The 12,500-nt window shown below is 34.3% G+C and overlaps 1 protein-coding gene across 1 annotated transcript; it reads right to left on the bottom strand.

Moving 5' to 3' along the window:
* Window positions 1–3,479: 3,479 nt before the first annotated feature.
* On the bottom strand, window positions 3,480–6,647 carry HELRODRAFT_160031 (hypothetical protein; the record flags this gene model as incomplete). Its single annotated transcript, XM_009017053.1, has 2 exons — window positions 3,480–4,351; window positions 4,511–6,647. The coding sequence occupies 2 exons, from the start codon at window positions 6,645–6,647 to the stop codon at window positions 3,480–3,482; spliced, it is 3,009 nt and encodes a 1,002-aa protein (XP_009015301.1).
* Window positions 6,648–12,500: the final 5,853 nt, after the last annotated feature.

Raw genomic sequence — 12,500 nt, 5'->3', positions numbered from 1 at the left:
TGTTTACGTTTTTGTTATGACGTCATTCTCATTTATAATTATGTTTTCTGTTGTTAATATTGTTATTGCTGTTGCTGCTGCTGCTGTTGTTGTTGTTGTTGTTGTTGTTGTTGTTGTTGTTGTTGTTGTTGTTGTTGTTGTTGTTGTTGTTGTTGTTGAATGAGTGAGTGAGTGATTGAAGATGAGTGAATGTAAAAGTATGCTGAAGAAAATGACTGAAGAGAGTGCTAATTAATAAATCAATTAACGAATTAATTAATCAATAAACAAACGAATGATCATATGAATGGATGAATAAATAAATGAATGAGTGAATGAACAAATGAAAGAACGAACGAACGAATGAACGAACGAATGAAAGTGTTTAAAATTCAAAGAGCTAGTCTTGACAATGCCAATGGCAACTTTCCTGTTATGTTTCTGTTGAGATGTCTCTTCGATGGACCTATAATGATGTGTGTGCGTGTGTGTGTGTCTGTGTGTGCGTGTCGGTCTGTCTATCTCTCTGTATGTGTGTGTTTGTGTGTTTTGGTATGTATCTGAATGTTTTTACGTGTTTGTATGCGTTTTTTTGGTATATTAGTATCTTCCGTCTTTCAAAAACAAATTTATTTTTTTAAAACAAAAAAAATACATATAAAACATTTAAAAAGCGCTAGATAAATAGCTCGAATATGAATGGTCAATTAATGATCTTTGATCTGTCGCGATCTTTTTCCGGTTTTGCGTCAAGTATACAAAATGGCGGACTTTCAAAAGGAAAAAATTTCGTGAAAATTTGTTTGAAGCACGGACGATGGCGATTCTTAAGATGTGCCAACTCTCTATCTTTCTCTGTCTGTCTGTTTCTCTCTCTCTTTCTCTCTCTGTCTCTCACTAACGACATCTTGATAAACAGCAATCATCAGAATACCTTTAATCTTGTATTTTAATTACAAGGGGTATTAAATACCGGTCACAATAGAAAAACATGTGTATGTGTGTGCGTGCGTGCGTGTGTATGTGTGTGCGTGCGTGTGTGTGTGTGTGTGTGTGTGCGTGCGTGTTGCGTAACGTAACGATTGAAAAACGGATGATAACAATTGGGCACTGCGTGATTTTGTTAGTGAAGGTAGATAGAATGTTTTTGCTATTTGTTTGTCTGTTTATTTGTTTGTCAGACTGTCTGTCTGTTTGTCTTTCTTTGTGTCTGTCTGTCTGGCTGTCTGCTTGTCGGTCTGTTTGTTTGTTTGTTTGCTGATATTGCTGCCTCTCTGTTGTAGATTTACCGACAAAAACATTACACTAAATATATAAAGGAACCAACAATAACTACAATAGCAACAACCACAACAACAACAACAACAATAACAACAACAACAATAATAATAATAACCATAATAATAGCAATAATAATCATAATAATCACAATAACACGCATAGCAAAACGTCTAGTAAATGTTATGAAATGCGGAAAATGTTTTACAAATTTTCTTTGATCAGCGCGTATACATAAGCAGGTTGTTGTTGTTGTTGTTGTTACTGATGATGTTATTGATGTTGTTGTTGTTGTTGTTAATGTTGCTGATGGCATAGCTGATGTAGTTGTTGTTGTTATTGATGATGTTATTGATGTTGTTGTGTTGTTGTCGTTAATGTTGTTATTGTGTTGTGGTCATTAATGTTGTTGTTGTTGTGTTGGTGTCATTAGTGTTGTTGTGATGTGGTCGTTAATGTTGTTGTGTTGTGGTCATTAATGTTGTTGTTGTTGTCATTAATGTTGTTGTTGTTGTTGTGTCGAATATTTTTATATAGCGGCATTTCTATTTGTTGTGTTAGTGTAGCCAGTTCTGTCATTAAGCTTCGTGTAATTAGTGGGGCCTCGCTAGGAACGTGTTAAACCGCGCATTTTGTAACACTATCTCAATCTTTTTAATTGTATTTGGTGGTGTTGTTGTTGTTGTTGTTGAAGTAGTAGTAGTAGTAATAGTTATTGTAGTTGTTGTTGTTGTTGCTGTAGCAGCCACAGAAGTTGAATTGTTGCTGTAGTTTTGTTGATTTTGTTGTTGTTGTCCAACTTTATTTTGAGTTCAGTTAGTTATTGTAGGGTGTATATATATATAAATGTATACATGCAAACTTACACACCACACACACATACACACGCACACACACGCACACATACGCACACGTACGCACACACACACAAGTGGCTCTTGTTTGGTCATTGGAGCACAATGTCATAAGCTGAACAGGTGTTTGTATGTATATATGTCCGTCCATACTATTTTTATGCAAGCATCTTTTGTTATTATTTATTAAAAGTAGTAGTAGTAGAAGTAGTAGAAGTAGTAGCAGCTGCAGCAGCAGTAGTAGTAGCAGTTGTTGTAGTAGTAGCAGTAGTAGTTGTAGTAGTAGTATTGTTATAATTATTATTGCTATTGTTGAGTATGTCTATTTGGTTTTTATTTCATATGTGTATACTAGGATATGGTATGGTCGAGTTGTACCAATTCATATCAGTTCTTGATGTGATGTTTTTATAAGTTTGCGTGTGTCCGTGTATGTCTGCGTACGTGTGTATGTATGTGCGTTTGAGTGCACGCTGTGTACGTGTGACATCATCATTGTCATCACCGCCAAACAACAACCAACCAACAACCGTATTACAACCGGTATGTTAGCGAATATTCTATCTCAATCAATCTGCCAATCAGTCATTCAATTAAATTAACCAATCAATTAACCAATCAACCAATCAATTAACCAATCAATCAATCAATTAACCAATCAACCAATCAATTAACCAATCAACCAATCAATCAGTCAATCAATCAACCAGTCAATCTACTAATCAATCAGTCAATCAGTCAATCAACAAACCAATCAGTCACCCAACTTAGTCCGATATATCAGCTTTCTAGAAAGTTCACCGAGGAAATATGAAACGAAGCTAAGTTCGTTTATACCTATCATTACTTTTGGCTCCCAAATTAGTTAAATATTACCTAGTCCCATCGTCATTTGAACCTTCCACGAGTTTAGATAGATGTTACCTATTATTATCGTTAGCTCTGGCAACAGTTGCCACAAGAAATCAGTCAGATATTAACGTCATGTAATACGTTAAACGATGTTTAAGGTGCTTATTGGGTGTCTTAATTATAGCGTGTCTGTCTATATTTTTGCCTTTTACTGTCTGCTTTTTGTTGATGGTTTTTTGAGGGTACTTAATTTTTTATTTATGCGTTAATTTGAAAATGAGTGAAGCAACTGCTTGAGGTATGTGTTTATTTTTATTTCAATTATACTAGTTACTTTACAAATTTATAGGCTTCAAATCAAAAATCAAAAAGAAATAAGGGTTTTAAATCATTTGAATTCAAATCCTAATCCTTACCACACCCCCTCCCACACACACATACAGTTGTCAAACTAGTCATAGACTGATAAAGATTGCCAAATTAAATCGTAGAACATGGCGAATGAATAAATAATTCTCATAAATCGTTGGATGCCGATGTTTTGAAAGAGCCAACCACCCATTTGTTTCGAGACAGACACGAGAAATGAACATTCATCGATTTGGAGTGGTAGAAAAGTCTCGACGGCTGACAGAATGGAAATTTTGAAAAGTAAATTTTGTTGACGCAGGAGAGGTCAGACGGTAGGACGATGATGCAGTTCTTGCTGGTGTCTGCAACGTATATACAACCCACATCATCAGCCGCTAGATGAACGGGGCATTTTAAAATGTCACAAAGTTTCAAACCAGGTCTGAGGTTTTTATATTTTTTCAAATAGAAACAACATTCGTTCATTATGTTACCCTTCGAATCGATGAGGCAGACCCCCCTGTGGTTGAACCCGGAACACGAGACCGCGAACCTCTGCGAACTCAACTGCACCACGTGAGAGACATCGTCTAATTCATCGGGCAGTCGTATGACCTTCACCACTTTACTGTTGACGTCAACTTCAATGAGCTGGCCAGGACTGCGATTGATGACCATGATGTTGCCAGACCTCAACCTCGACAGACTGACCGCATCTTTGGCCAGTCCGTACGGCAGCCTCAGAATCTTCTCCAGGGAGGTGTTTCGGCGTGGGTCAATTTTCAAAATGCGTCCGTTCGCCAGCAAGATGAAGAGAAACTCGCCAGAGGACATCATATCAATAGGATCCACTATTGAATCGTACTTGTGACTCCAGAACAGTCTGTTGCCCTGGAAACCGTTCAGAGGCGAGTAGAACAGCTCCGATTTGTCTTCGAGAACAACGAACATGACGTTTCTGAGAACTGTCAGGCCTGCTATCTTCTGTGGGTACTCGTTGCATGCTATCAACTCGTAGTTATCTGGTAGCACGGCATCTGTCATGTTCAATTAAAATTTATCGGCAAACATTTTATGGATTATTAAAGTTTTAAATGTTTCAATAATTATTAATATTGAATAAATTTTAAATATTTTCAGCATTTATTCAAAAAATGATTTAACGTTTAAAACTATTTAATTTAATTTGAACCGACTTAGAGGCGCAAACTCGAAGCATGAGTGACATGCACTGGTGTGCAGGGAGCTTTTTGAATCACTAGCTGGAAGTTTGGAAGAATTATTGGCCCCCAAATTTTGTTGTTGTTGCTGCTGTTGCTGTTGTTTTTCAGACAAAGATACGTGCGACTGTCTCTTCCCTAATTTATTTTTATGAAGGGAATTCGTCTGAACTTTTTTCAACAAAATGGATTTGAACACCTCAGCCATCTCACTCAACTTTTTCGAGTCTAGAATCATGCACATGGTGTTTTCGAGAAGGTCAAGGTCGATTGAATTCAAATTCTCGATCAATTGTTTGTCATGGAAATTTATTTTTGATGTTTTGAGGTCTGATATAGCCTGCAACACCCTTATCTTGTTCGTTAGGAAATTCTGGTACGTGTTCTTCGCAAACTTGCATCTTACTTTCATCTCGTTCTGCTTCAGTTCGATATTTTTCAAAAGAAGTTCTATCGATTTTACCTTCCTTGTCTTATTTGTGTTCAATTCTTTTACAAAGTTGTCCAACAAGTTGATTGTCGAAAAATCCTCTTTAATTTTCTTCTTATTCTGCTTCAAAACTTCAGAATGTGTTGTCTTCGCAGGAAGCCAGGGACTCTTCTCACTCAAAAACTCGGACGAAAATTGATTTTCAAGTAAAACATTTTGTGAACTCGTGGAGCTGAGAAGTGGTTGTCTGGTTGGGAAGGTTCGCATCAGGTACTCCGGGCTCACGCAACTCTTCGTATGTGCACTGCCTGTATCAAACGACTTTTTTGGACCATCGTTTTTTCCTCGGCTTTTCGAACACGTTTCATTTGGCGAGAAAGATCCCACCTCTCTTGATTTCCTCTCATTGTTTAAAAATGTTTTGAAATTTTCAACATCAGCACCTGGCGCTTTCTCAGTGGGATTATTTTCATTGACACCTGTTAACGACCGATTCATGTTAAAAAACTTTTTGTACTGAAACGTGTTGTCGTTGCTGTCGTTGCGTCTTAGTTTGTTAGCTGGTTCAAAATTATTTTCCGAAATGAAAATGTTTCTAATCGTCATAGATTGTGATGATGTCAGTGTTTTTGTGCTGTCTTCGGAGTCTAACCTCTTGACGTCACTTTTTTGTAAAACAGTGTCTGACGCATCCGCTTGGCAATCTTTGTCCAGTTCCTTAGAAATTAAGAGCTCCAAAGTTTCCACCTTTTCTTTGGTCATTAATGTGTCTTTGAAGTTCAATGGAAGGTTTTCCTTTTTCTGAGGAACTTCGTAGGAGTCCAAAATTTTTTCTTCAATGTTGTCCTCTGCGGAAAGTGTCTCTTTGGTGTTTCTATAAATCGCTAAGTTACATGCTTTCAACGATTGTTTTTCATCACCTGAGCGCTGAGGTATCGGATGTGATTTCTTCATGATGCTCTGGAAAGGTTTCGATTTGTCAGTTGCGTCCTTGTCTTTTGATAAAAATAAAGGTGACGGCTGACGTTTTTTTGTTTTTAGTGTTGTAGGATCGCCTTTGTGTCTCATTTGATCAAAGTTTTCTCGGCCTCTTTCGCGCAAAAATGCTTTTATGATTTTTTCATCTCCTAAATTTTCGACGATCTCTTTGATTTCGTTTGAATCTTCCAAAATTTTCGTCGGCATCGATTCGAATTTGTCAGAGCCACTGTGAATGAAATCTACCTTACTGATCTGCTTCCTGATCATCTGTCTGCAGTTCTCCTGCAAGTCATTTTTTATTTCCTCCAAGTAACTCAGCAACTTTTGAGGACAGTTAGATAACGGCGATTCTAAACTACTCAGCTGTTCGATTATGTTCTCTGTCTCCCTCAATTTATTTGTAACCGCTAAACTCGACGAAATGTTCGACTCTAAATTGCTCGTCGTGTTCCATAGTTTTGAATTATCTTTTTTATCCGGTGAATTTGTAACATGGGGCTGAATTTCTGGTTTCTTTAAGCAACTTCTTTTCAGAGGTTTTGGTTGGAAGCAGGGGGTAAATGGAGGACAGGTTATAAGAGAAGAAGCTGGAGTAGGGATAGCAGTATTAGAAAGAATGTTGCGATTCGAATGCTGGGTGTCAATTCTTTGCGCGTATGTTTTGACTGCTTCTAAAAAAGGGACCAAGACTTTTTTGCTCATAATTTTTGATTTTAATGTTTTCCCGAAGATTACGAATTAGTTGATAGATTTTTGCTTCTCTTTATTCATTATTTGCTATATATGATGTTTGTTTGTTTGTTTGTTTGTTTGTTATCATTGTAAGTTATTTATTGTGACTTTCAGCAGTTCAATGTGTAACATCATAAATGGAAATGTAAAATTTGTGAGAATTATTTTCGTTTAAAGTGAAATTAATTGTTCAATATTACAGGGCTTTAAAACTAATTTTCAAAATATTACAATCTCGAATAAGCTTTCAACCAAAATCCAATTCGTTGTTTTTGATGATTTTTCAAATTTAAACTGAATTACGTTTTTTTGTGTTTATTTATTTGTCTATTTACTTTAATATTTTGATGCTTTTTTCAAATAAATCGTAGTTTATTTTATATTTTAAATCACTTATTTATAACATTACACGACACTATATCGATATTTAGCTCTTAAAAATTAAAAATCTGAAAATAAAACAAATACCTGAATGATTTTGGCAAAAATTTTATTCATTTTCTTTGCCAAAAATGATTTAAAAAATTTCGTCAAGTCAGCCGTCGAAGAGAACAGTTACCTGGCTGATTACGAGAGGCCAATTGGTACTTCTTGGACAGGCGCGTTATTACAATTATATTATTATTATTATTATTTGATCAACTCTGTAATCAAATCGACATACGCTATATATTGCGACAGAAACATTGTATGACCATTTTTATCGGGGGAAACCCCTAAATTGTGCCACTTGACTAAAAAATGACATTTGTAAAGTTTTAACTCAATTGGATAATGCTAACCCGTGCCTCATCGAAGTTGAAATTTCGAAAAATTGGAAAATTTTGAAAAAAACGCAGTTTTCGGTTTGTAAAATAAAAACGGTTCACTCTAGAAACATGATTTAAACATGAAACATGATTTAAGTTTTATTTTGTTTATTGATTAGTTTTCTTCAAATGTTACTATGATCACTATTTAGCTAAAAGTTATAGTTTCTGACATATTTGCATTGTTACAGATACACATTGAAAAAACGTTGAATTTCTCCATAACACAAAAACACACAATAACTTAATTTGTTTATAAAGAAATGTTTTTAAAATAACACCGTAGTATCTAAATCACTATTATTAACAAATAAACACATTTTTTATTCATATTATATTGTTTATAGTTGATATACATCAAATAAATTTCTACTTTAACTCGTTGTTCAAAAGGTAGAGGCTCGGATAATGAGGCTTTTGAGCAACCAGGAAATTTTGTCCGACATTCAGCAATTACTTGCAAAAGATATTATTTTTGATCTTCCTCTTTTGTAATACATGAGTTGTAATCTGTTATTAATTTAACACCCCTTTCTGCTGTATCATTTGTAACTTTTAATCCGTCCACAATCTTTTTACTCTTTTAATGTTCTTCGTTATTACTCCATAATTCTGGATTGGTATGCAAAAATTGATCATTAATATTAAATCTTTTTAAAAAATTACTTGATTGTGATGAAATAAAATGGTCCGCATTTTTGTCCAATATTTCTGATATTTCATTTATTTTTATTAGTGGTTTCATATCACAGTAGTCATCAAGTTCTTCATCCTCATTTGCTTGAGATATAAAATTTTGTTGCCATCCTCTTTTTTACACAATTACTTAATGAATCATCGAATAATGAAAAACAGCTTGCTTTGGATTGAGGTACTATATGTGGTTGATAAATTTTGAAACTGATATATCTGAGATAAATTTATTGACTTTATTGTAATTTACCAAAGATTTTAACAATTGTAAATCTTGGTTTGGAGCAAGTGCAGGTTTCCAACCACACTTTCACAAAAATATTTATAATAAATAGGCAAATATCATGGAATCCTTGCTTTTTAAAAATTGTCAGTTGAAACTGTTCTCTGAAAAGGTATATTTTCAACGAATATATCGCTTTTGCCATCCACCTTGCGTGATGAAAAGCATCAGGAGCCGCAAACACGATGTTTTCTGACGGAAAGCGTTCTAAAAATATAAGACAAAAGACAAAGATTAATCAATTCTTTGTAATCGCTCCTTGGATGATGAACTGTTAATTGTTCTAGAAGATAACTTGAAATTTGACCCGGATTAATCAATTTGCTGGCTACACTTTTATCTTTAACTCCTGATTTAAATTTTTTTATCAATGTTGTTCCATTCAGTTTTAAATTTTTTGAAAATATCCGATTGAGGGTCTGTAGTCTTTCCCATCACAGCATCAAAAACGGATCTCAACACTACCTCCAAAATGTGGTGGCGACATGGAAGATACAATAATTTTTTCTCCATCAATTGCTCTAATAAAACGCAAGCACCTTTAATGCGGCCAGTATTCACGGCAGTTGTGTCAAAGGACATTGCTTGAATCTTGTCTAGTGCACCCCACTTTCCAAGTTCTGAATAAACAGATTTTGCAATTATACTGCCAGCACCATTTTCTAATTGGGGAACTCCAATTAACTATTCTTCTTCTCCACAGCTAATTAAGACTGCAACTCTTTCAACATTTTCTTTATTTAACATATCTGGAAGTAATTTTTCATCCCAATGTACAACTGCTCATTACCAAAAATGAGAAATCGTAGAAAAACTAAAAGATCTTAATATTAATACATAAAAACAACATATAGCATCCGGGTTAGTAATAGTAAATAAGTTATTGTGTGTTTTTGTGTTATGGAGAAATTCAACGTTTTTTCAATGTGTATCTGTAACAATGCAAATATGTCAGAAACTATAACTTTTAGCTAAATAGTGATCATAGTAACATTTGAAGAAAACTAATCAATAAACAAAATAAAACTTAAATCATGTTTCATGTTTAAATCATGTTTCTAGAGTGAACCGTTTTTATTTTACAAACCGAAAACTGCGTTTTTTTCAAAATTTTCCAATTTTTCGAAATTTCAACCTCGATGAGGCACGGGTTAGCATTATCCAATTGAGCTAAAACTTTACAAATGTCATTTTTTAGTCAAGTGGCACAATTTAGGGGGTTCCCCCGATAAGATTTCGAAATTTTTTTTTTTAAATATAGCGTTGTAACCACCCTAATGACCATTTTAAATAAGCCTACTATTTGCACTTGACAAATGATAATGAGTAATAGGGTTTTATCGTATACTTGATTATTTTTTATTAGTATTTTATCGGGATTTTTATTTGTATATATATTGAATATTGTATTATTCTGTATGTTTTATGATATTTGATTGAATAAAAGAAGTGTTCCCATTATTATTATTGATTAACGCAATTAACCTATCTATCTATTTATCTATCTATCTATCTACTCAAGTTATGTGAGCGTTTTCAGTAATCTGAAATAACAACAATTAGTTAAAAAAGTTTAAAAAAATATAGATGGAACTTTTGACTATACGAGGAAATACTCAAACTATTTGGGCTGCTACACTGAAGTGTCTGGTGAAGATTGGGTAGAGTTTGAACTTTTGAACCCTGTGACACCGACCATCTGCATTGATAAGTGTATGCATGAGGAAAAAACCTTTGCCGGCCTGAAAGACGTCGGTTAATTTTTATGGGAGCATTCTTTGTTCATTTGTTTGAATATTTTGTGGCAATTTTCAGAATATTTTTTGGAATATTTTGTGGCCATTTCCTGAATATTTGTTTGAATATTTTATGGCAATTTTCAGAATATTTTTTTGAATATTTTGTGGCAATTTTCAGAAAATTTGTTTGAATATTTTGTGGCAATTTTCAGAAAATTTGTTTGATTATATTTAAAAATGCTATTTTTCAAATCAAGGGTTCCAGGTGTTTTTGTAGAGATCATATACCTTCGAATGTTGTGGATAAAACTTCGTGTTTGAAGAGGTGCAAAGGTAACATCGGCTTTTTCTGTGGCGGCACCAATGCCTACTCGGTCTACCAGAGTAAAAAACACGCACATCCCTATTCCATAATTCACTAATTTATACAACAATTCACAAGTGCATTCATTAATTCACTAATCTATATAACGATTCGCAAATTCATTCATCAATTCACTACCTTATTCACTAGTTTTTGCTACGTCCAAAACACATAAACACACATACATTCACTCATACAAAAACACACACACATACAAACAAATAAACAAACACACTAACACACAAACAAACACAAAATTTTAGTATGCAGGCCAGGTTCTTTTGGGCCAAAATGTGAGTTGGTGTGTAACTGCTTAAACTTGAAACCGTGCCATTTTATAACAGGCGTTTGTATGGTTAATAAATGTAGAGAGGGTTATAAAGGAGATCAATGTTATATTAGTATGTTTGTTTGTTTGTTTGTTTGTTTGTTTGTTTGTGCGTGTGTTAGTGTGTATGTGAATGTATGTGTGTATTTATTTATCTTTGTATGTGTATGTTTGTGTGTGTGCGTTTGAATGTACATGTATGTGTGTGTGTCTGTGTGTATGCGTGATGTATGCGTATTTTAGTTATAACTAATATTATTACATTGTAATGATCCACACTACTACTACTACTACTACTACTACTACTACTACTACTACTACTACTACTACTACTACTACTACTACTACTACAACAACTTATACTACTACTACTACTATAACTACTATACTACTACTACTACTACTACTACTACTACTACTACTACAACTTATACTACTACTACTATAACTACTATACTACTACTACTACTACTACTATTACTACTACTACAACAACTTATACTACTACTACTATAACTACTATACTACTACTACTACTACTACTACTACTACTACTACTACTACTACTACTACTGCAACAACAACAACAACTACTACTACTACATACTACTACTACTACAACTAACAATAATAAATAATATTAATGAACATAACAATAGAAATATCTGGCGATGCGAGTGGCTATGATTCTTTGATGGCGTCGTCAAAGGCCTGGAAAAAGTCAGGTGGAAAAATGATGGGTTGGTATATGTTTGTTTGTTTGTATGTATGTATGTGTGTGTGTTTGTATGTTGGTTTGTTTGTTTGTATATATGTGTATGTGTTTCTGTGTTTGTGTGTGAGAGGGGTTTGTATGTATGTATGGGTTTGTATGTGTGTTTGTATGTATGTGTTTGTGTGTGTGTGTGTTGGAGGGGTTTGTTTGAATGTAAAGGTTTGTATGTGTGTTTGTATGTATGTGTTTGTGTCTGTGTGTGTGTGTGTTGGAGGGGTTTGTTTGTATGTAAAGGTTTGTATGTGTGTTTGTTTGTTTGTATGTTTGTTCGTTTGTTTGTATGTCTGTTTGTATGTGTGTGTGTGTGTGTGTGTGTATGTTTGTATGTACGTAGATTCATCGTGCCCAGCTGGGAAGTATGGAATATACTGCAAGAGTGCATGTCGTTGTGCATCTTGCCATAGAGTTACAGGTTTTAAGGATGATTTTTACTTCGTTCGTTCGTTCTTTCTTTCATTCATTCATTCCTTCATTCATTCATTCATTCATTCATTCATTCATCCATTCATCCATCCATCCATCCATCCATCCATCCATCCATTCATTCATTCATCATTCATTCATTCAATCGTTCGTTTGTTCGTTCGTTCGTTTGTTTCACTCATTTATGGTTTCCTTCATTCGTTTATTCATTCATTCGTTTATTCATTCATTCGTTTATTCATTCATTCGTTTGTTCATTCATTCAATTAATCATTCATTCATTCAATTAATCATCCATTCATTCATTCATTCAACCATTCAATCAATCAGCCAATCAATCATTCAATCAATTGACCGACCGACCAACCAACCAACCGTTGAACCATCCAGGCGTGGTTCCTCACCTTGC

This window comes from Helobdella robusta (assembly GCF_000326865.2).
Source record: "Helobdella robusta unplaced genomic scaffold HELROscaffold_2, whole genome shotgun sequence".
NCBI classification, from domain to species: Eukaryota; Metazoa; Annelida; class Clitellata; order Rhynchobdellida; family Glossiphoniidae; genus Helobdella; species Helobdella robusta.
Note: the sequence above shows the minus strand (reverse complement) of the source record. Positions and strands in the feature narration are given on the sequence as shown.